Here is a 25,034-nt window from a genome sequence, read left to right as displayed (position 1 = left end):
GACAACGTTGCTTTCAAAAGTAAGCACAGACTTAACCAGAGAACTTCCTGAAATTGTTTATGAATAAAGAGGCCCACATTCACGAACATATCACGAAATCTGACGAGACACTGATGTCATTGGTGGCACCGTGGTGTACACGGTCGTGAAATTCAGCAAGGGAAAGTTACAATTTCATTTCCTGCGCTAATAATCAATGTATTTATCTAATAAGGAAATGCAGAAAGGAGAAATAATCTACCATTCTAAATAATTTTGTGTTTCTTTGTGTCCTAATAATTGATCGACCATACGTGTACAGCTGTGTGTGGCTGTTCCCAAACGAGCCAGAAGCACTGGAATTGGTGGCATAGCCACACAAGTTTTGGAGCATGTCTTTGGATGCACATATCAACTAAGGATGAGAAACATTTCTGGAGATGTTATGCAATTTCACAAGCACACTAACAGCAGCTTTCTCCCATTTCAGTTATGCGCACATTCGTTCGTACGCAGGTGGGCACATTTGACCCGTACAGTGACGACCCCCGCCTGGCGGTGAAGAAGGTCCTCTTCTGCCTGCAAACGGGACGCCTTGTGGTGGCCGGCACCGCAGGTCAAGTGGTCTGCTTCAGCTTCGATCCGGAAGAGTCTGAGGCCACTCCTGAGGTCAGTGGGCATTGCCACCGGTCAATGCGATGCCGGCATTACTCCCAACACAGTTTCATTGCTGCTAGCAGTGCAGGTTGTAGAATGGTTTTGCTTTCTTGCGAGCAGTGCAATCAGATGAACTCGATTATTCAGTGAAAAATTCACACAAGCTCTGTTATTTGGATGCTTTACAATGAGTCATTCGATTTCACGAGCTGTGTTCCAATACTCACCGTAGACAACTAAATAGACAAGCTAAGCGGATATCGGGTATCTTAAGTACAGTTCCAGTTCTGACGAAGCTGGCAAAAAAGACAGCTTTGCAAAGACAGCATAAGAGTAAAAAAAAAAAAAAGATGCGGTGCTACTTTGCTGCTCGAACAAGATGTCAGCTGAGCAAAGTGCTTGGAAACTTGACGGGAAGGTCGTCTTACAATCAAACAAAGTAAACCTTTGCCATTTTCTACACAACAGTGTAGAAACTGGTGCAGTAGCACGTAGTAGTCGGGATACAGAAAACGGAACTGCAGATTTGGGCTGAAAATTGTTTTTTGTTCTGGGTATAAGAGAGGCGTAAATTTAACATGTTAGAACATGCCAGAAAGAACCTCGTGTTTAATGCGAGTTTTTGTGGTATGCAACTTGACTTTTGTTTTTAGTGCTCATACTCTGTGTTACAATGCGATGTGCTTTGCCTTCCTCTTCTCTCTCCCTCTTTTTTTCCGAGCAGCTAAGAACGATTGTCTCATTCAGGAGACAACTGCTAGCCCATTTCTCTTTCTGCACACGTGGTGTTTACATATGTTTTTACGGTTAATAATGACAACACTCCATCCTGCAGGCTGTGCAGCTGAATTTTGTGGGCGACCGTGACAGCTTTGTGTGGAAAGGCCATGATGCTCTGCAAGTGAAGAACTGCCCCGCCAAGTCGGAGGCTGGCTTCCACCCGGACCTTGTGCTGCAGCTAGCGCCACCTGCTGGAGTTACTGCCCTGGCACTGCACTCCAAGTGGGGCCTGTAAGTCCGAAGGAGTGCGCTTCCGCTTGCCAACTACAGCAGCCACATTTGGATAGGGCTGAACTGTAAAAACGTTGATGTACCATACCCACACTATAACATGGCTCTCAAGACTTTTTCTGTCGGATATCAGCCTGTAATGAATAATTGCTTTAGCTAATATCGGATGTAACGGAAGTATTTTCGTGTAAGATGAGATTTCGTTATAGCGAGACTGAAATCCATTGCTAAACTTCGGGACATGGCCACTGGTGATATAATTATGTTAGCTTGTTGGCTGTATTGAATGCAGTCCTTTGAATATCTACGAATGTTCAAAAACACAGTGCACCCGCGCGCTTTGTCAAGTTTTGTCTGCCAAATGAGGGCTAAACGACGCCTGTGGTACCTTCTTTCTTTTGCAGTATTGCCGCTGGAACAGCCCATGGATTTGGCGTCCTTGACTATGTACAGAAGAAAGTGGTTGTTTCGAAGTGCACACTCAACCCGCATGGTAGGTGTCATTTTGCACTGAGAGGAGCTTCTTCTAGATTGAACACCTGAGAGCCATCTTTGCATATTCTGGCATTTCATTTGTTTACTTTGAAAGAGCTTTGTTTTCTTATGAATGAGAAGGGGACCCGGGGGTCCCGATTTTGTTTATCACAAACCATATGAAGCCAAGGAAAGCATAGGGGAAGTTATGACAACGAAATATTTTTGTAGCCCAAGCGAACGTGCATAGGATTCAATGCATTTCATAGCTCTCAATAACAAACTGTCGCTCTACTACAATCCCGCAACATCCGGCGAGGTTACATTCCGGCGAACAAAGTTCACCGGAATGTAACCTCGCATATTACCTGCTTGCGCGAGGCTAGTGGGCTCCAAAATGTGCCCAAATGCGATTGCTTTGCACTAAAGTTGCGTAAAATACCACCACATTATACTTGCATGGGTACTGCCATTTTTGTTTACAAAAGCAACCGAGCGCAGAAAGCCATCGCGTGCACTTAAACACATCATGGCCACCATCGTGTTTGTTGATAGCTCATTTGAAGCAGCACGCATGTTGCTACCGACATGTGACAACGGTTTTTGCACACCTAGTGCAGTGTGTAATGTGCGCCTTGGTGAGAAAAATGCAGGGAAAACAAAGTAATTCTCACAAAAGGAAATTTTTTCGTGTTTCCCGCCGATTTCATTATTGCAAGGTTCAACTGTACGTGTTTTTTTAAGTTGGAAAGTTTTCACTTCAGTATACATGTGTCGTCATTATGAGCAAGGGTGTGCAAATGGGGTTTCTAAAACTCAGTTTGAATAGTAATAGTTCTGAATTGAATAATGTTCAGATAGCTTGTTTTCATTGTTTTGGCTTTTTACAATTTTTCAATTGCTGGTCCAATTGGCAAAAAAAGATGAATGACTGTAGTCCAAAGGTAACAACTGTTTGTTTCAGGTAACCTTGTCAGATATATTAGTATCGGAGTCTGTTATTCAATTAAGTATTTCAAAATGCAAATACCCATTCTGCCCATGCTCTGAAGAGAGCAGCCGACGGCGCGTGCATTGAAGTTTATTAGAGGGGACTGCAAGTGTGTTTAAGGCGCATTTATAGTCCGACATTAACGGTGCGCGGGCGAGCGTCGCCTGTGCCCAGTCACACTACGCCGCTTGAGCGGCGCCAGCCGAAATACCGTCCCCTCTAAACTTCGACGTGCGCATTGGTTGGCTGCTCGCATCGGAGCATGCGCAGAACGATCCCCAAATGTGCACGCCGCCGCAGGCGTCAAAGATGGAAAGAGCAAAGCTGCCAGGCCCGCGCTGCAACACGAGCGGGGACAGCGTGCTCCCGTCCACTAGCACTCTCCGCATTGACGGTGGCGGGGTGTTTGAATTATTGGGGTGGCGTTGTGGATTTCAGTGTGGATTAGTGAGATGCGTTGCATATTGCTTTCAATACATTGTTGGATTGTCGAGTGTTTGCTTGTGCGCGCTGACACCATGCTTGTTTATTCAGTTAGTAAGCGAATGTATCCAAGTTTATACAGCCAATAAAACTACTATCCTTACTCCATATAGCTCTCTACTAATTTGCTATCGCAATTGATGCTTTGCCTTTCGGGCGAAACTGCGACTTATTTGTGTGCATGTAGGAATGAATTTACTTGTGTTCACTTGGCTTACCGCAGTAAAGTCCCCTTAAGACACTGTTGCATGAGTAGGAAATGTTGGTAGTTGTAACCGTAAATTATTGCATCTGGGCTAATTTTATGCACCTTTAATGTATGATGCTGTAGACACAGCCACTGGCTCTAGCCAGTAATGATAAGGTATAGTTTATGAAGCATTACACTGTATTCACACCTCTCTTGATATGATTTCTTTTTGTGTTTACGCAGACTTGGCTGCATCAGGTGACATGATGTCTCGCCGGAAGTCCTTCAAGAAGTCCTTGCGCGAGTCATTCCGTCGTTTGCGCAAGGGCCGTTCCCAGAGAGGCCGGAAGGACAAGTCCATGACTAAGTCGCCAGAGAGCCGTAGGCCCAGGTGCGTCTTTAGGCAGCATGCAACGTGCACAAGAATTTTGGCTGTCTAATTGCATGACACATTCCTGCATTAGTTGTCAGCAATGAAGTAGGAAGTTCTAGATTCAATTTGCTTATATATAGGAGCCTGACTCATTGCAAAAACCAAGTTAATTGGCTTCAAGGCCTTCTGTATTTGTTTGTTGTGCCTGGTACCGACATGCCACTTTTAACAAAATTCATCAGGAGACTTTGTCTTCTTGTCGTATGAACATGCAGTAAGTTAGTAAAGTTGATTACCCTAGCACCAAAAGAAAAAAGTTATGCATGTACCATTGAGCAAATGAGTTTCACCTTAGCAAAACTATTATTATTAAATTATAAAGTTACATAAACTTTTTCTGAATAAATATCTTCTAGACTATTCCAGGATAGGAGCAGCTGCCTGCAATTTTGTGCCTTCTTTTTTAGAAACTGCATCACTTGAAAAAGTTTTTTAATTGTTTTTACTGCAATCCAGAAATTTATACATTTGTTTCAGTAGCGGCAGTTCAGAAATTCAAAACGGTCTTGTTCTTCACAAATTTTTCAGCTTGGAAACAACCCTACAAATAGTTTTCGCTTTTGCTGTTTCAAAACGCTAGTTTTCCAAAAAGTGCCGGAAAGTGCACACTTAGAAAAATCGATTCAAAGATCTCAAATCATGCCAAAACTCCTGCAACTGCAGAGTAAGAAAGCTAATTTTATTCTTTTCGAACATGCATATAATAACCAAACTTGGCGAGGAGCTTCTCTAATGCTTAAAAATCCAAAACACGCAAAATTGGAAAATGCATATTTCTGGTGAAAATGACGATTTTAACCTTGCATCCCCCCCTGAAGCTTCCACAGAAGTCGATTACAGCAGAATCTGTTAATGCTACATTGAGCAGGACAGAAAAAGATATTGAGTAATGATAATAGTTTTCATGCCTAGGCTCATTGTTCTACTGAATGTAGCATTGACTGCGCATTTCGTTTAATAGAGTTTCGTGTTGCAGTGTTCTGGATCAGCTTAGGCTAGCTTGGCGATCTGTTTGATGTACTTATGTACAGCACTTGTGCATATTTAGAAAACGTAGATGGGGCGCGTCAGCGACCTTGCATTTCCACCCACATTTTCAGTGCTCAGATTCAGCTCAACAAAAGAGTTCTGCTTAGTCTTTGCTGCTTTGCACTCTTGGAAATTTAGCTGAAATAGTTGTGTAAGGGACAAGACAACGAAAAGCAGGGCAATTCGGAGAGTTACGCTTATCCTACGTTTTGGTAAAGTGCACGATGTATTTTGCAGGAGAGGGGAGGAAGAAGGCAGCACGTCTTCTGCCGTGGCCAGCCCTGCTTCTCGGCACAACGAGTCTGCCATCGACCCCGGCTCACCCCTATCGGAGGCCAAACCTGTTGAGCGCCAGGTGGAGGCACGTTCCACAGATGATGCCCTTTCATCCATGGTCCGGTGTCTCTGCTTCTCCAGCAGCTTCATCCTTCACAGTGAGTCCGCAGTGGCCCTCATTGGCTGTATCCTGTATGTGCGAGTGCAAGCGCGCGAGGGCGAGGGACGCGCGCTTTCACGGGGAGCGAACACGACTTCCCAGTGGAAGGGGAGTGGTGGGCGAGTAGGGCATCGAGGCACTCGTAGACTGTGCTTGTGCGTGCCCGCTCTCCCACTGCGGTGCATACGCACAGCCCTGTCGACCTCCGCCGCCCGTGCCGCCGACTATCTCTGGTCTCTAGCCCGCCTCTCCCCTAACAGTGTCGACAATGTCGTTTAGCCGTTCGTCACGTAGCCAGTGTTTTGACAGCGGTTGTGTGCAGTCACACAACCAACGTGCACAACTGTTGTTGACGGCGGCGGCGTTTTGCGTTCGCACCGAATGCGTGCGGCGTTGGTGACGTGTTTATGAAGAACGTGCCAACCTTTGCCGTACACCCTATGGCGGTGTACCATAGCGACCATAAGGCCATGGTCCCTGTGGTCACTAAATAAACAAATAAAGACCACCGGATCATGTATAGTTCTCATTCTTTAATAGTTCAAATAAGCAATTACACCATCACATCTTAATAGTCATAATTGTAAATACATAATTCCCATCATAGTACAGCTTAGCTGGTCTCCCATCTCCACCCCAGTGGAAGGGCTGACAATTTTTTCTTGTTTCTCTTGTTTCACCCCCAACAGTTCCTAGTACTGCAAAAGAAGAGGTGGAGTGGTGGAGCTACAACAGACCCTTTTAGAAATAAACTTGAATAAGCTTGATCCAACGCCAGTCAACAGTTTGGGGATTGCTGTCTAGGTTGCTATAGATGCACTGCTAGAAATCGCTAGAAAAAGAAGTTGCCCTTGTCGTCCCTACTTTTTCTTGCCTGTGCCCTATTTCAAACTGTGCATTGCTAATATGTATTCCAACTTTTTTGTACTCTTTCCTTTAGGAAAGAAATCTGATCAGAAATTTAGTAATGATTTAGTCATTTGATTTTCTATTTTTATCCATTGTATGAGCTGGCCAATCTCTGCGATTACCGCAAAGTGTCATTGTTCAAGCCAATAATGGAGAGCAAGAAGAATGGAAAATAAAATGAATTGTCATGAAATACAGTACAGCAAAAGCTTGTTAATTCGAATTTCACAGGCATGCTTAACGAGTTCGAATTAAACCGAATTCGAAATAACGAAGGTCATTGAAAAACAGCCAGAATTGAGACCAGGTTGCTAGATAGCACTTGTAACTCATAATAGTTATTGACCTAAATAATCTGTGATAACTTTTTGCTTCTTTTCTTTGAAAGCAATGGCCATCAGTTTGTCTTCCAAATACCCGCCGAGGTGGCTCAGTCAGCTAAGGCGTTGCGCTGCTGAGCACGAGATCGCGGGATCAAGTACCAGCCGCGGTGGCCGCATTTCGATGGAGGCGAAATGCAAAAACGCCCGTGTGCTTACGTTGTAGTGCACGTTAAAGAACCCCAGGTGGTCAAAATTATTCCGTAGCCCTCCACTACGGCGTGCCTCATAATTAGAACTGGTTTTGGCACGTAAAACCCCAGAAAGAAGAAGAGTTTGTCTTCCAAAGTGTTAACGTGACGCATAGCTTCATCTTCACCCTCCTTGAAGTTGAAAAACAGGCGTCCGACACTGAGCGCCTTCATTACAGTTGCCAACTGGTTTTTTGCACTTGATGGATATTCTGGACTTCGTAAACGCACTGTCAGGGTTCCCATAGAGCTAATGCAATTTTGCGACCCATTTTTCGGACATATTTACGCCCCCAAGTTCGATTTTCCAGGCTAAATCACTCGTTCAGAGCCGCGCTACCCGATCGTGGAGGCCGCCATGTTGGATTTTCCGCTGGCTTGGCCAGGCATGGCTTTCAGTGGCCCGCTCTATGGCCTCCAAGATTGGGAGTAAGCGCGCTATCCTCTCGTCTTGAAAGCCATGCCCGCTCTTTCTTGGCTGACAAAACTCTGCAGGGGACGGCACCTTTTCTGTTTTCTTTCTATTTCAGGTCAGCACTATCGTCAAAACCACTTATTGCAGGTCCCTTTCTTTTTTCTTTTTTTTTCTTTTTTTTTTAACACCGTGTGGCGGCGCTCAGTTCAGCGGTGCGTAGCTCGAATTAATGATGGAGGAGCCGATGCGCGTGCAAAATCACGAGTTGGTTTACCCGTAGGCACCTATGCTGCGTGGCCGGACCACAACAGTCAGTTCAAATTAATGAGCTGCAAATTAACGAGCTTTTACTGTATCTGGTTTAACTTGAAATTGTATACTTTCGTGCATTATTCAGTGCTTTAAAGAAAAACAAAATAGTAAATACTAAATAATTCACAGAACGAATTATTTGAACATTCACTATTCAATTCGTATTTGTAATTAGAGTATTGGCAAATCCCTAGTTCTTATCACTCTCCTGCTTTTGTTTCAGATGCAGCAACAACACCAACTCTCTGGGCAGGCACCAATGCTGGTGCCATCTTTGTTTACACCCTTGCCTTTCCCCCGAGTGACAAGCGGGACTCTGATCCAGTTCAGTGCACCCTTGGTAAGCCCTTAAATATGTTACTTTGGCTCATGAAAGTAAGCTATGTTTTGTGTTTGAAGTAGTTTGTGAAATGGCCTTGTCTGAAACTTCCACTGACAAAAAATTTTGGATATTTTCTGTGGTAACTAGTAAATAATGACCCAGTAATCAAGACACAAAACCTTGTTCGTTTCAGTGCACAATGGTTATAGTCAATGCCCGATTTTTCAAACATGCCCAATAATTGGGATGCCATTGCAGCACCCTATAGAACCAATGTATAAAGACGTCTGAAATTTTGAACATGAAGCTTTTGGCATATGATTTTTTGGCCTTTTTTGCCGTCACTGCAGGTCCGAAATGTTGTTAATCAAAGCCACCGTCGCTGCGATCTTGTATTATCTCGCAGCTTTGTAGCAGCGCTCCCTCTCGCACACCAATCCGCTGGCAGCCGTAGCCACCACGACAATGCTAGGCCTAGCTGCTTCGATGTTCGCGACTACGCTTCCTCCTTTTCGGTGCTGTGTTTTTCATTGAAAGAATTCGCTGCTGTCAGCAGTGGTGGCGACTCTGCCTTTCTCTTCCTTGTAGATTGCTTCGAAACGCGGAAAATACGGCAAGAATCAAGCATTGCATAATGCAGGTTCCCAAAAGTTAGCTTCGCCACATGTTACGCAGTTAAGCATACTCACTGTATTGCGATGAAGCATACCAAGAGCAGTAAGGGGTTACTGTCAAGGGATACATTACCTATTTTTTAATTATACACACACGCACCTGCTGTCTCCTGTCACAGTATGAGCACAGATACGCCTAATAGGTTCACTGGCAGCTGTTCAGAGCTATTTCGGTCGTGCCTGTGGTGATGTGAGCCCTTGGGGACATTAAAAGACATGCATTCATGAGAGAGTTTTAGTGTGTCCGGTAATCTCGTAAAAGCAAATGGACTGGGAATCTTACCGGATAAGCGGCGGCACAAACTTGAATGGCCTGCACAGTGAAGCCATCTGGTGGCACAGAGGTCAACCAGACAAAAACAGAGCTAATATTGCAGTAACCAAGTGTATTTTACTTTGTTGCTTGTGTAAAATTTCGGGAGCGGCAGCAACACGATTACCACTGCCGAAAATTTGCACCTGCAGTGAAGTGAAATAGACTTGGGTTACTAAAATATTAGCTCTGCGCCGCCTGGTTGACTGCTGCACGCATTTTAAAATTGAATTTAATTATATTTAAGGGGGCTACACTCGGCTATTTATATTTTGTAGGTGTGTGTGTGCGTCCACAGAAATCAATGTCGGAAGTTATTTTGACTTCGAAGTTTTGTGTCACTACTCCTTTAAACTGAATGGGTTGCAAAAGATGTGCAAGGTTGGCTTATTTGGATATAAATCACAGTCCTGTGCTTGTTGGAAACATCCCTTATGCCTTCTGCAGGCAAGGAGATCCACCTGAAGCACAAGGCCCCAGTGATATCCATTCACATCATTGACGCGCGTGGCTACCCCATCTCGGATCCGTTTGAGGAGGAGCCCAAGGGCCTGGTGCCACCACAGAGGGTGCTCATCTGCTCTGAGGAGCAGCTGAAGGTAAACTGCTGGCACAGGTATTGACTGCGCCACCTCGCAGCTCGAAGATTTTATACAGTGCAACCTTAATTTCGGATCGCTGCATTTAACTGGCTGCTGCATTTTGTGCTGTTTGGCACAAAGCTAGCACACTCCCACGTGATGTATTTCCACTGAATGCATCATAGTTCTGGTTTGTTATTGCATCTCGCATTGCATTTTGAAGTGGGCAGTGGCATAAATTTTGCAGTTGAAGATGAAATAGTTTACTTGCAGACTTAGTGTGTCCGGTGGGTGAAGAAGGGAGCCTAATTGCACGTGATTAAGCTTCCTAGTTACATGTCATGTTGTGGCTTCCACTAACAAGCAAACCACAACATAGTATTACCGTAATACCGTCAAACCTCGTTAATATGTACCCGCTTAATGTGTAATTGCGGTTTAAACGTAGTTGCGGATTCCCCCACCCAGCCCCCATTGAACCCCATGTATTGGCTGACCGCTTAAGCTGTAGCCGCTCATTGTCCATCAAACGGTTAGTGTGTACTATTTTCTTTGTTGCTCAACACGCACAGGCACAAAATCGGCAAAATCTCATGTGCGCAGACGTTTGATGCTCGAGCTGCGACGCCCGGACGACAGTCGCCGGCGATAGTGACGTTAAAACATGGCCACCATGACTTATTTCTTGCTCATACAGCTCTTGTTGATAGCAGCGCACAAAAGCATGGCCTTCGAGATTAGCTTCCGGTAACACGAGGAAGCTGCCGGTAGGGGTGTGAATTCGCTGTCGCCGTCGAATCCAATCCAATCCGGTTCGAGAAATATTCGCGCAGATTCGCTTTTTTCTTTTTCTTCATTCCGCCAGTGTGTTTGTGGTCATGGTGATGGTGTAGCGTTCAACGGTCTTTTCTGCGGCGTGTCGTGTTCATTGTTTCTTTTTCTTGTTTCGTGTGCGTGGGGTGCGGTTGAATTCGCACATCAAGACTGGATTATGCCGAAGTATCATGTTCCGAGTGTGAAAGAAAAACTGAAAATTATTCGCAGCATTGAGAACGGAACGAAGAAATCTGCGGTCGCCCGCGAAAAGGACTTGCCCTTGGCAACTGTGTGGGGTGTGTGGAACGCTCGCGAAAAGTTGAGGGGCACAGTTAGCATGAAGAGGTGCTGTATCAGGGACTCGGCTTTTCCCGAAGTGGAAAAAGTCCTGCTGCTTTGTGCTGCACGAAAGTGCAAACTTTCGCGGCTCAGCTTAACGGCAGTGGTTTTGCCTGCAGCAGTGGCTGGCTGTTGCAATTCAAAGCCAGCTACGGCATAGTCAGAAAAGCTGTATGTGGTGAGGCTGCTGCAGCAGACAGAGACGGCGCGGATGAGTTGCAGAATGACCGTTTGCAGGAAGCTATGACTTTGATCTTTAATTTTGATGAATCAGCACTTTTTTACTGCCTGCTTCCTAACAGGACTCTGGCATTCAAAAATTAAAAATTTAATTAAATGAAATTAAAAAAGCAAAAAATCGAATATCGGTCGCCTTCGGCGTGAACATGACTGGTAATGAGAAGCTGCCACTCATGGTGATCTGCAGGTACGAAAACCGCGGTGCTTTAATGGCACCCGTCTGCCATCTGGTGTTGTTTATAAAAACAACAAAAAGGCGTGGATGACCGCTCAGCTTTTCCAAGAGTATGTATGCCAGCTGGACCGGCGTTTTGCCGCCCAGCAAAGGAACATACTTATTGTGCTTGACAACGCGTTGGCGCATGTGGATTGAGATAACTTGGCAAGCATCAAGCTGCTGTTGTTGCCGCTCATCACGACAGCGCTCGCTCAGCCCCTCAATCGGGGCATCTTCTACTCTGTGAAGCAGATATACTGGAAGAATCTATTGCCTAGAATGTTACTCGCCATGGATAGCGATAAGGCCTACTCAATAGACCTGGGTGGCATACACCTGCTTGCACACTCCTGGATGCAGGTGCTGCCTGCGACTGTGCAGAAAACTATCATAACGAAAAAGCTGTCAAACATACCTTTGTAGACCCAAAACCAAATTTGCCACTTGTGCTAAAGAATAGACGTAGAAAGCGGGCTGTGAAATATAAAATGTTTGTTTATACTTCTAAACAGCATGTCAAGCAATACGTGTGCTGAAACAGTCAGAAATCTGCACTTGCTTTCACTGAATTTTCAGCTTCACAACCCCGGTGTGCATTGCATCCAGCAGCTGCGCAAACACTGGCAGTAATAATTTAGCGTGCATGAAATCAGTGAGTGAATTGACCGACGACAGTACACTTTTAGTGAACATCGGGGTCGGTGTCAAAAACGGGCCATTTGTCACATCCTTTGCACAACGCCGCCGTCTGTCACGACGATCGCTCCGTCGGAGATATCTTTGCAGAACGAGGCAGCACTACTGCATTCAGAATTTCCTCGATGGAAGTACCACGTGTTTAATCGTCAGTAACAATGTGCTCCTAGAGCTTGGTAATGTCAGCGGCTTCTACCGTGTTGGTTTCACCCATGGGGGCTTTCGCCCTGGCGCACAAAATCTGCCTTTTCCGTTGATCGGCATGGCCACTGGTTCCAGCCTTCATGGTCACGGCGCTTCTAGTATTCAGAGTTGTCTATATAAACGACCGCGTGAGCTCGTACTTCTTTGAGTCTTGCAAAATTTGCAGCTTCGTCTCAAGCGACACAGCTTTGCGCTTTGTCGGCGCACTTACCGCTGTTTCTGGGCTGCTTCCGTGGCACATATCTGCACTCGCTGAGAGAGAAAGATTGTAAAAAAAACTTGCAAGCACCGTTTGCTCTCACTTCTTTTTTTTTTTCTCTGGACACTTGCACGATCGCAGGCGATGTGGACGTGAAGCAGCTGGCGCCACCTTGTGCATGTTGCGCCATCTTGTGAGGCTTTCCATAGCTTTTGCAAACGGTGTGCAGGCAGGACGTGCTGTGCGGCAGATACCAACTCATGTAGGCAAGGTTTTCGCCTCGTCTCTGCATCGTTCGTTTAAGGGGAACTTAGCAGTGCAACTTTAATGCTTATTCTGCATAGGAAACGGAATCTAGAAGGCAAAGTTTCGACCAATATATCCGATATGTCGTGAATGACGTATCGCTATGTATGTTGTTTATTTTCTCATAGCCCTAATGCATAAGTTGATATTCTTAACCCTTTGAGGGTCGAATTGTTTTGCCAAATGCGACCCCCCAGGGTCGATTTTTTTTATTGCTGATTTAAATTCTTCGAAAGAATCTATTTCGAAAAAATATGGTCGTAATTTTTTTTTAAAGTGACAGTAAAGTGAGGGAAAAATCGTTTGTGTTCTAAAATACACAATGTCTATTCGTGAATAAGAAGATAAGCGCGCTGAAAAATGGTTGTGTGCACGTCCGGAAACCGAAACAAGTGAGAAGCCTTCGTCTTATCGCCAACAAGGGGCTATAGAGCTTTTGTGGTCTCCAAAAAAGGAACCGCAAAAACGGCAGCATCGTTTGTGTATATAGGCGGCTGCCTGGGAACAGGTGTAATCGCGCCGCGGTGGGCGATAAACGATCGAGTAACAAGCGGTCACCCTTTGAGAGATTTGAAACCAGATAGCCATCAGTTTAGTGCAACAAGCGGGATCCGCCGCAGGAGAAAACCGTTGCCGCCGGTGCCGCGCGCGCGCGCCCGGATGCGCAAGCGAGAGCTGACGCGCCGTTGCCATAAAAATAAAAAAAAAACGGAGAGCCATTGGCGCAAGTAAAAATTCCACGTCTTCCCGTCGAGTGGCAGCACATACCAAGCGAAAGAAATGATAGAAAGAAGAGCGGTGTATATCCTAGGAGTGCTGTTTTAGTTGTGCACGAGTTTTCTTTACAGATGCATGTTCTGTGTATTGCAGGTGTTCACGCTGCCAAGCTTGAAGCCATTTGGCAAGCTAAAACTGACGGCACACGAGGGAGCTCGGCTGCGCAAGTCTGCCATAGCACGTTTCCCGAGCCGTAGCGACCCTGCTCGCGTTGAGTACTGCCTGGCGGTGCTCTCGAACTTGGGCGAGGTGGCACTTCACTCGCTTCCTGACCTGCGCCGCCAGATGCTCGAGGGATGCCTGCGCCGCGAGGACATTAAGTGAGTGAGAGAGTGCACCAAGTGTGTGTGACAATTTTCGCAGCAGTAGCTGTTCTCTGCTCTCCGTGAGCCGTGCCACAAAACTAGCGACTTGGCAAAACCTCTGTAGTTGCGCCACGTACCTGCATGGTAATTGTCCCGCCATCGCGTGTGTGTCATGTGGTAGACCAATGGCTGTGGTGTTTTGCTGCTGAACTCAAGGTTTCTGGTTCAATTCCAGCCACGGTAGTCGCATTTTTGATGGTGGTGGAATGCAAAAAACGCTTGTGTACCGCGCATTTGGTCCACATTAAAGGGGCCCTGAACCACTTTTTATCGAAGTGGAGAAATGCATTTGAAGTGAAAACGGGCTATTTCTGAAATACTTTGCCGCAAAAAGTACTTCAATGTGTTCAGCAGAAACGGAGTTATTGGCAAGCAAACGCAGCCTCCGCTGTGCTCCCGTTTCTTCACTTGCCTTGCACTGCAAAGGCTATGGCAAAATGGGGCGTGCCCACTACACTCAGCCTTCTAAATGTCACCGTGGAATGCATTTCAAATTTCATTTTTGATGTTTACGTAGACTTCCGATTTGGGGCCTATGGCATGCTAAACTAAAGCCAAACGCGGTTATCCTCAGAGAGTCGCAGTGCACTTAGCCAGTGGATTTGTGGCAGCACCTTGTGGCGGCCGCGGTATCTACGCTACATAGCCAACTGCAGCTACCAATAGCAGCTGCGTGTGTGAATCCGCTTTACGACGAAATAAAGTGTCCAGAAAAGAGTGAAGAACATGGCTTTTGTTGAAAAGAGAGCGTTTGAGAGAAAGGTGACTTCACTCTCCGCTTGCAAGCTCCATGCATAGGACAGCATAACTTGGCTGAGATGTTCATAGCAGCGTATGCTACCCACAGACTATGTTATTTCAACAAGCCCAAATGGTGGCTCTGGGCCCCTTTAACAAACCCCAGGTGGTCAGAATTAAACCGGATTCTCCCATTACGGTGTGGTGTGCCTTTTAATGAGGTCGGGGTTTTGGCACCTGAAACCCCAGAATTAAAAAAAAAAAAATTTTAAGCTGAACCTTTGAAGACGGGAAAAGTCATGAGCCTATGGGGAAGGCAAATGTGAGGGGACGCAAAAGGAGTCGATTGTCTCCGCATGGTTGTTTAAATACTTCCTTGACACGTTTCATTGTAAAGCACAAAAAGCAGCACTGAAGAATTGTAGTTCGAGAGCATTTCCAATATTGCCATTGGCACTAAGCTGGATTTTATGTGGTATGTTGTAAGCAGTGTCACCATTGTAAACATGGTCTCGAAAGGGCGAATGGAGACTTTTCCAACGAGGACCAAAAGTAATAGAAGTGAACATACTCAGTCATCTTGTAAAAAATTCATCTAAGCTACAGTGAGCAAGAGAAGTGCATTTATCACATCACATAAATGAGATTGAACCGCATTATAGCGAAGCCGCATTTGACATGGAAATGCCTTCATTATGTCCTATATTTGTCGGAAGCGTATACTTGTCACATGCTCATATCAGCCAAAGATATTCTAGATTTACCTCGCTATATCCGATAATTTATTATATCCATGTTTTTTTAGCGAGGTTTGACTGCACATTGTTTTAAAGAACACCAAAGCTGAAGCTCAATGCCACTGTCAAGAGTGGAAGCTGTCCCATAGCCATGTATGAAGCTATACGCAAGGTTACCACATCAAGAAGATAATCCAGTAGCAAGTAATGGCAGCAAGCCATGCAAGCAAGTCGTTCCAAATGAAACAAAATAACAAGGATGAGGAAACAAACGTGTGCCCCAGGACATGCTTCAATAAGACATGTTCCTTTGTACTTATTTGTACTGGTTCAGCTTACATTTACGAATGAATGAACTAGCCATCACCAAAGTAGACGATCTTGCTACTTCCCTTGTTTTTTGACAGGAGTTGCACCAACGTTCGGGTTTGTCGTAATTGTGCTGATAGATGTCTTCCAAACTGCACAGAGCAGGAGTACCGGGACATTGTAAGTCATGTGTATGACGTATCTGCTTATGTCCTGTCCTTTGCATTGTTTTTTTTTTTTTTCTTTTACCTCCTTCCTCATGAAGCAGCCAACCCAATTCGGCACACTTCCGCAACATTTATTTTTGAACACCAGAACGGTTCCGTAACCAGCCACACTAGCAAGCGTGGTTACAACTAAATGTGTGCATATTTATTATCCCTTGTCTTCTTTCTTTGTTGCTTTGCTATATGTAACTAAGATTTCTTTTTTAACCTTACCGTGACCCAGTGGCATCTGCAGCCTTGTGTTCACCAAGGACGGCGAAGGCTTCTACCTGAGCTCGCCGTGCGAGTTCGAACGCTTCTCCCTGTCTGCCAAGCGGCTCGTGGCCCCCCACTGCCAAGTGGACCTGCCCGAAGGTGCGCGGCCCCAGCCGCCACAGCCCCAGGAACCCCAGGTGGGCAAGGAGGAAGAAGCAGCAACAGAAAAAGCGCCTGCAGCGTCAGCGGCCGAGGGAGGGGAACAGAAGGAAGCCGATGATGAGGCCGCAACAACCAGTGAAGCCAAGCCTGCGGAAACAATAGAGTCTGCAGAGAAGAAGCCCGAGTTGTCCTCCTCTGCTGCCACATCCCCGACATCACCAAAGGAGGAGTTGTCAGAAGGCGGCGACGATGACAAAGGCGGTCTAGACTCCCCACCAGACAGGTTTGTGCATGCTTTTACAGTGGTAGTCATTGCAGGCTCTTCCTAGGCTAGAAATGGGGTAACAGGTGCTATGTTGAATCAAAATCAGCAGACGTAATTCCACAGCACAAGATTCACGAAGATTCATCATGCGATCAATGTGAGGTCATCGGGGCTTACTGCTTCAATGATAGTCGAATCTCGATAATTCGAACTTAAAGGGGCCCAAAAATTTGTTCGAATTAAAAGAAGTTCGAATTAAAGGAAGGACTTGTTCTTGAAGTATTCATGCACCATAGCACGATGCATGAACGGTGCGAGTCGTGAAATATCGCGTCGCGCAAGAACACAGCGAGCGAGGATCACGAATTTGTCTACACCAGCCCACACTTGCTTCCCGATAACGGTAGAAAACGGAACGTTAGGGAGTGGACTACGCTGGCGCCAGGCCGGTAGGACTGGCCCGGTGTGCAGACGTGCGTGCGCGGAGACCGTCGAAGGTTTGGGTGTTATGGGGGAGTTGCCAGGAGGGGCGGGAGGGAAGCAGGAACATTACTGCCACCGAAATCGGTGGAGTTGCCAAGGCCAGACTACCTCTGCCACTGCTTCCCTCTGCATGCTCGTGCGCTTTCAAATGCGTAAGCATTGCTTACCCAACGAGAAAACTGGAGCTCGTCCGTCCGTCTGTCCCTCGCATAAGATGATCGCTTTCAAGATAGAGTTCACAGCGGCAAGTGACTTTACCTTCGTGCAGCCTGTCGCTTCAATGCAAACGAGGTGGCGAGAACACCACGCGTGGAGCTGTCAGCATGTCATGAAGTCGTTGCCACTGTTCATAATCATGTTGATGTGCTCCCTTCTGTTGCAGTGTCCTTGTTGTATTCAGGGTCCGTCTTGTCATACAGAATCGGATATGGTGCTCTGTCTCCAAAAACCTTTCTATTGGGACGTCTCGGTTTAGACTCGTTATTGTAAAAAAAAAAAAAAAAGCAAACCATGACAATCAAAACAAGCGCAAACGAGACCAAAACAAGCGCGAGCGAAAGCTGACGCGAGCAGACAATAGGGTGAGAAACAAGCGGTCCAGCTGAACCAGACGCGAGTACGAATAGAGCGGTCGGGCGGGTCCGCATGACACCAGTTGCCCGTGTGTACGTCTGGGCCGCTGTCATGGGTCTCCTCTGCTCACGGCTCGCTTGCCGCTGCGGCGAGCCACCAAAATTGGCTCGAGACCGCGGCACCCGTTTTTCCGCTAGTGTGGCTGGGGCATTACGGCGCGACGCAGAAACGGCAAGCATGCCCTTTGAGAGAGAGTGAAATTTCCGCCAACATTCTTTTTTCTCCCATGGTGCTCCCCCCCCCCCCAATCGCGCGCGGCGTTGAGGGGGTTCCCTAAGCTTTTTCTCTATGGCGGGGTCAGAGCAATGCTGGTCGGAGGCGCTGCCGCGTGATTTGGCATGCTGATGAGAGCATTATCGGAGCACGGCATGTTCACAATACCGGGCGTTTTCGCCCATAGGAATATGCATAACTTTGACGGGACCACACCGTCAGTTCGAATTAACGAGATTAAACTGTAGAAACAAGCAGAAATGTAATAAGGACGAGTACATGGAAGGACACGGGACAGATGGCTTCCTGTGGCCTTCCTCGTTCCTGTTGTTTTTTGCGCTCGTTTCTATTGCCCAAATTCGTGCCAACTCGCCTAACACCACAGATTGCTATGTGTTTGCTACAAAATGCTGTTGCCAATGACGACAGGCCGACACGCCCGTCGCAAACATTGACGTTATTACTGCACTCCGCGAGTCTCTCACCACGCCAACCATCCGCGCACGCGCTGCAGCACGCTTCATGCCGCCCACTTCTTCCTTCCTCTCTCGCCGCCACTCTCGTGCCACCTGGTCCTTCCCCTGACAAGGACCAGGTGGCAACTACAGTCAACCGCTCACGTGGCCTCCAAGAACCGTGCCTTGCCTCGCCTCATCTGTAGCTCTCGGTCCGCTTACACCGCCACTCTCTCCTCACAATGCATTACGGTTTGATGAGATGCCAGGGCTGCAGGTTTGCACAGGAAGCAGGTGTCTTATATGGCAAAGCCAGAGAAGGCATCGATTTTCTTAGCAATGAAATGGTGCTGTTGCTTGTCACTGTTGCAGAGACATAGTGCACGCCTTGTTTCTCCCCAGCAACGACAGACTGCCTCACAAAGACACATTTTTTTTTTCCCCCTGTAGTGGCAGCATAAAACATGTACTACAGTCAACATCCAATTTTATGGACTCTCTAGGGGCCGCGAAAATGCCGAAAAATCGGGCAGTCCGAAAAAATGAATGCATGCCTTTTACTGCCCCCAAGGGCTGAAACCGCCACAGGCACGTCCGAAGTAGCTCCAAAGGCCTGCTAGTACGCTTATTAGGTGTATCGGTGCTCGTACTGTTGTAGGAGACTGCGGGTGCACGCGTGTATAATTAAGGAATACATACAGTGGCCCGTGACAATTGTCCCTTGCCACTCTCGTATGCTTCACCACGTAACACTGCAGTATCGAGGTGAAGCTGACTTTCGGGAACCGTCATTGTGCAACGCGTCGTGCTTTCCGAGCTTCGAAGTCATTGGCGAGGGTTACAAAGGCGAACTTGGCTCGGCGCCATTGCTAACAGTGGCGAATTGTTTCGATGAAAAACACGACACCGAACAGCAAGAAGCTTGGTAGAGAACGTTGAAGCAGGTAGGCCTAACGTTGCCGTGGTGGTGGCTACGGCTGTCAGCGGATCTGCGTGCGAGAGCGCCGATTCGAGGCAGCGAGATAAACAATATGGCGGTGGTGGTGGCTTTGATTATTGCCGTTTCAGACCTGCGGTCATAGCAAAAAGTCTGGAAAATTGGATGGCGAAGGTTTTCAGTATCCGAAATTTCAGGCGTTCTTATAAATTGACTCTATGGGTTACGTGGCAGTGCCGCAAAGGCGTCCAAATTATCGGGCATGTCCGAAAAATCGGGCGTCCGGAAAATAGGTCGTTGACTGTGTAAGATGTGGAGACGCGTGCAGTGCTACAGGTCGTGTGCTTGATGCTGCCCAAGTGAATGTTTCACTTCGTTTTCACCGCAAAATGAGCTTAAAGTGCGTCGTGTATGAGCTGCCCTGGCTGACGTGGTAGCGGACTTTGTCACTGGGAGTTCTACCCGGCTTCAGCCCGATGCGGGATCACACACATAGCACCCGAACGCCGGAATTCACGAAAGTTTTTGTATAAAATGTTTATTTTATTTATCAATTACCTATATATATCGAACTTTCTTGTTATCCCCTTCAGATTCGATATATCTGGGTTCGACTATACAACGGAATGTCACGAATTCATTGGTTTCAGGTGAAAAAAAAAGCTCCTGATTATAGTGTATGCAACAGAAATTCTTTTGTTAAAAAAGATAATTTCCAGACCTTCATATTCTAGAACTGAGTTGTAATTCCTGCTGGCATACTAATTTGATGCTTCCTTTAATGAGAGTAGACCGTACTGAATATCTTGATTTCTATGTACATAAGTTTACTAATAGCGCGCTACATTCTTGTTATGCAATGCTAGGAGATTCCCGAGCATGTGCAGCAACCGTGTTTTCTTGCCTAAAATTTGTAAGCAATAAATTTTGTGAAACTTTTTCTTGATTCAATTCGATATTTGATTCGAAGTTTACTATTCGGTATTCACACACCCCTAATTAACACTCATCTCCCTCTTTGGGATGTTCTCCAACCCAGTGGCATCAGCAGCCTGGTGATCACCAAGAACGAGTCCAACTTCACCACCACCACGAGCACAGTGGGCGACCTGAAGTCCCTCGAACTGGACGATTTGCTGCCTGCCGACCACGAGGTACTGGCTGACAAGCTGCGCTCCGAGTGCAAGATTGAGGTGGTTCGCGAGAAGCGGACTGTCGTCGTCGTTCGGGAGGAGACGCTCGTTAATGGGTAAGCCTCGCTAATGGAAACTGCTGTCCATTTGTCCTTTTCCTGTGCTTTCTGCCTCTAACTACGTACTGACCATATGTGTAGTTGTATATAGGGTGCCCCACGTAACTTGAGCCAAGGTTTAAAAATATACAAATGCCACGTAGCAGGAAAATCCAAGGTAAAGTTGTTTGCCATCACTTGGAAATGCTTAGATTACTTTTTACATTCCGCCATATTACGTAATTAGTCTTAATTAATCAACTTCTCAAATATTATGATTAGATGAAAAGTTCCAATCAGAAAATTGTAGAGCAATATGAAAAACTCCTGATGCAGCTTTCTGTTGCTCATGCGTGCTTCATAAAAGTGTTTTTTCCAAGCATGAAAGAAACCCGCAAATACACAAGAAATTTTCGCACAACCGGCTAGGACTGAGTATCAGGAGAGCATTCGTGGTCATGACCAGCACTGCATGTCCGTACGTCCCGACTTGACAACAGACGAAGGAATTTGTGAACTGTTCACAAATACTGAAATGGGAGAAAATGGTGACAAAGTATCAGCATTTATGTAGCATGAAATGCCCACTGAACTGACACACAAAAAAAAAACCTGGTAAGGGCTGTGTAGCAGTCAGAAAAAAAACTTCGCAGTCGAAGGGTTGAAAGTGCCAGCATTGCTTACTCTTATCTGTTATTAAAGCTCATTGTAATCCATGCTCATCTCTAATTTCTTGCTCTCCTTCTTCCTCCTTTTTTTTTTTTTTTCGAAACAGGAGCTCCCCTACAAATTGAACCAGCCTTCATCAGCTAGCACCCGCCGCTTGGAACTGTATCGTTTTTCACACCATGCGCATTTGTTTTCATTTATTTTGTTTTTCTTCCTCTCCACATAATTGTTTTCACATTGCAGCTAGTTCCTCTTAGCAACAGGCGTTTCTTTTTATTTAATTTCCCTGTTAGTTGTTGGTCTCCACGTTTTTAGCCATTGTTTTTCTTGTGCGTATTTTTTTTTTTTTTTTCGGTTTAAGGAACAAAGCACAGTCCCACCACCCACACACACATTAATGCATGTTAGCTTGTGGCTGTGCACCCCTAGCATGTGGGTGCGCACATCCAGCATCGTAGAAGAGGAGGAATAAGTGCGAGAGAGAACAGGAGTGAGGGGCAGCTGCGTTGTACAGTTTTGGCTACAAAAGTTCGCGGGACATGGGATTCGCTAAAAAAGCCAAGTTATTGCGAAGTCTGGGCAAATTGCCTCGTGCCTAAACGCCGCAGAAATCTGCGTTGGCTACGGAAACTCGTGACCCGTAAACTTTCTTGGCCGACTGTACGTCTTTGCGTTTTCATCCTCCTCGCAAGGGAAGGATCAGAAGGAACGCGTCTGTTTTTATGTGTTTACTTTGCCGATAGATTATACGTCCTTCCCCCACACTTTTCTAGGCACATGCATCGCCGCTACATGACCGAAAGAGGGGGAGAATAGATCTTTCCTTGTTCTTACAGTCTGCGAAATGCACAATGTGCTTTTTTTGTCGTCGGCGGCAAGGAGTATACTGGTGACTTCGCTGGTCGGCTGAATTTGTGTAGTGGTGCTTGGATAGGGTCTTGGATATTCGGAGGCTCCGAAGGAACGGCGGACTTTAGGAGCACTGGCAGAACCACCATTCGGATCAGCGATAGGCCTTGGCTTCGCACGAAGGAACATGTACTTTTTTTATGATGAATGCGGGGAGTAGACGAGGCAATCCGTTATATCCTCTGCTTTTTCCCCAGGGTAGACAGCCAGGGCTGTTTTACCCTTGTTGATGCTGCGCTGGCAGAAACAATATCGGTGAAATAGTGTAACGTGGGAAGAGGAACGTGAACGGCACTGCTGTTTCACATTTTGCCCCGCTGGGATTGCCAGGATACTCGAACCACGTCGCCTTGATTTGATTGACACCTGTCAGTATTGCATCATTCCAAGTTTGGCGGTCGATACTGCAAGCACCACAAGTGCCTTTACCTCGGCACAATTGCAGCAGCTCTCTGTGTTCTTGTCATGCTCTAGCGTGACAGGCACGAGTCTCATCGATGCAAAAAGGTTCTTGCTTCGCTTTTCTCGAAGCCACCTTTGTTGAGGCATTGTCGACGCGGGAAGAGATTTCGGAGTAGCTTTTCCCGCCTTGTATAACTTGGTTACTGTGGGCACAGCCCACTACCCTGCTTGTAACTACTGGCAGGGGTAAAAGAAATGTAAGCCAGACATTTTAAATGGCAGGCAGTGAAATAAGGTAGTGGCTGAGGTAGGTAAGATATTAAGTGGTGGTCGATTTTAACCTCCAGAACAGCACTCTTCTTCCGCCAACAGAATTTTTAATGACCTGCACTGGGGGGTTATCTAGCCTGCCTTGACCAGTCTCCTCTTGTTCTTTAGTTCGAACGGTGTCATTTGCATTTCATTTTTTTTTTGCAGTAGTGCCTGTAACTGTCATTCTCTTTGGTTGACGTGTTGGAGAAAACGCCGCAATCTTATGTTTAACCACGCGTCGTCAAGAGACGTTGGCACTACATTGAGACAGGTATGTGCTATGCATTGAGGCCACAGAGCGAGGCTGTGCAAGGTGTTGCACATATTGGGGCTACAGTTATCGCTTCCTCTTTTACCTTTATTTATTTGTGGGCCTCGTTTTTCTCGTTTCTCTGATGTAAGGCATACCTTTGCTTCGTCGGCATTTGCGAAAGAGATGAGAGATTTCTGTGTGAACTGGGGTATGTTGCAGCTTGCTGAATGCCGTCTGCTTTTGTTCTGAGTGCTTTTATTTTTTGCATTTGCACAGACGCAATTAAAGCTGCAACATGCACGCTATGCTGCTAGTAGGGCAAGCAGCCCACATTTTTAATTTTTCTCTATGGCCACGCCTAGTGCAACCACACTCGTGTCAACTTATACTATATTATATACTAGAAGGACCACATATTGCACTTTATTAGGTGCGTCGCCCTGTAGGGGCTGCTCATGGCACGTGTCTTTCTCTGGCCTTGTTTACACTCTCCCGTGTGCATTCCTTGATTTCTACTCAAAGCGACGGCGAAAAGATTTCGTACGGTCGTACTTCTTTCTCACCGCAAGCACAGGGGGCAACTGTACTTCGTCTTGCCAATTCCGTGCAGCGAAGCCCAAGGCTATAATGGCTTGTGTCAGCCACTTGGTATAATGGAAGCCGAATTGTGTGTTCCTATAAAGGGAAATGGAAGAAGGCTGGCCTATTGCGCAATATGATGGCACTTCCGTTCAGTCTTAGTAGCGCAATGGCTGCTCAAGTAGGAGCCCTTCATCTGGTTTTCTTTTCTGGTTGGTTGACACAACCCCTAATGTTCGCTACACTGCGTGGACTTAGCGAGACGCAGAGCACAGGATGTGCATTCCTCACTTTTTTTTTTTTCCGCCCCCTGTCTCTCATCATCGGAAACGCTTCTTGTTTTTACTCTTTTTTTTTGTATAGGGGGGGTCAGGGGACAATGGACAAATCATCTCATAATCAAAAAGTGCCATTTTTCAGCCTTCCAAATAAGAGAAAAAAAAAGGTGAAATGGGGAGAGGAAAAAGGAGCACTTCCTGGCAGTTTTTTTTTTTTTACCTGGCTTTTTTTTATGAGCAAGTGGCGGTGTTTGCATTTTTTTTAAGAAAAGGTCTATACATACTATATATATATATTAACGTATTTAAGGCTTTTTTTTATTTCCTTGTCCTATGTTTATCGTGCTCGTCGCCACAGGTCTTTTTCGCATGTTTATACAGGGCAGCTCTTTTGCTGCATGCGTGTGTGTTATGAGGGCAGCAGCAGTTCATATGAGAATCCTTCTACAATACGCCTCGAATTATGCCACGGAAATGCCCATATTGGTGATGGTGGTACCTACAACTGCTATACTGCAACATGGTGTTTTTTTTTAAAGCTGTAAGACTTTTTCAAGCTGTCTTTTTTTTTTTTTTTTACCGGGCCATTTTCGAAATAAAATGTTTGAAAATTGTAAAGGTTGTCATTTTATTTGCAGGCCTAACTTGATGGGTCCTGCACAAAAGCATAATTGTGGAGTCAGCTTTAGCCAGATTGTTCAACCAAAACTTTTTCGTTCTGGTTTAGCAAAAGCAGTTCTGTTAAGTTCACTTTGGAGCAAATAAAGGTTAAAACCAGTTTGAACCGATTCATGTTTGTTTGCATTTCTGAACAAGTACAGGAAAACGGCACAAACGTATTTTGTAGAAAAGCTTTAATGTTCTCCTGGCCTGAAATTTCCTGAATGAATATGTATAGAGCAAAACTACCACTGAATATCTAATAGAATATTTTCTTGCTTCTAAAGCAACATGAACAATAAAGTTTGCGCAATGCCCGTTTGGTTCACCTTGCTTCCGTGGCGCCACCATGTTTGGTTGCTTGGTGACACTGGCCTCGGCTGAGGTAAAGTGAACTTGTGTAACCCTGGTGCTATTCTGGATAGACTCCGGCCGCTAAAAGCACCGT

The 25,034-nt window shown here is 46.0% G+C and overlaps 1 protein-coding gene across 1 annotated transcript in view; it reads left to right on the top strand.

Moving 5' to 3' along the window:
* LOC119446297 (lethal(2) giant larvae protein homolog 1) overlaps positions 1-24,544 on the top strand; it is a 48,111-nt gene extending 23,567 nt beyond the window's left edge. The window contains exons 13-23 of the mRNA XM_037710696.2: positions 496-648; positions 1,472-1,647; positions 2,052-2,140; positions 4,029-4,176; positions 5,485-5,681; positions 8,114-8,230; positions 9,647-9,798; positions 13,668-13,894; positions 16,174-16,590; positions 20,333-20,542; positions 21,300-24,544. Of these exons, the coding sequence (XP_037566624.1) occupies positions 496-648; positions 1,472-1,647; positions 2,052-2,140; positions 4,029-4,176; positions 5,485-5,681; positions 8,114-8,230; positions 9,647-9,798; positions 13,668-13,894; positions 16,174-16,590; positions 20,333-20,542; positions 21,300-21,318 (1,905 nt within the window). The 3' untranslated portion in view covers positions 21,319-24,544. The remainder of the gene's footprint in view (positions 1-495; positions 649-1,471; positions 1,648-2,051; positions 2,141-4,028; positions 4,177-5,484; positions 5,682-8,113; positions 8,231-9,646; positions 9,799-13,667; positions 13,895-16,173; positions 16,591-20,332; positions 20,543-21,299) is intronic.
* The last annotated feature ends 490 nt before the right edge of the window (positions 24,545-25,034 follow it).

Source organism: Dermacentor silvarum, chromosome 3 (assembly GCF_013339745.2).
Source record: "Dermacentor silvarum isolate Dsil-2018 chromosome 3, BIME_Dsil_1.4, whole genome shotgun sequence".
NCBI classification, from domain to species: Eukaryota; Metazoa; Arthropoda; class Arachnida; order Ixodida; family Ixodidae; genus Dermacentor; species Dermacentor silvarum.
This window is presented reverse-complemented; position numbering and strand designations above follow the sequence as displayed.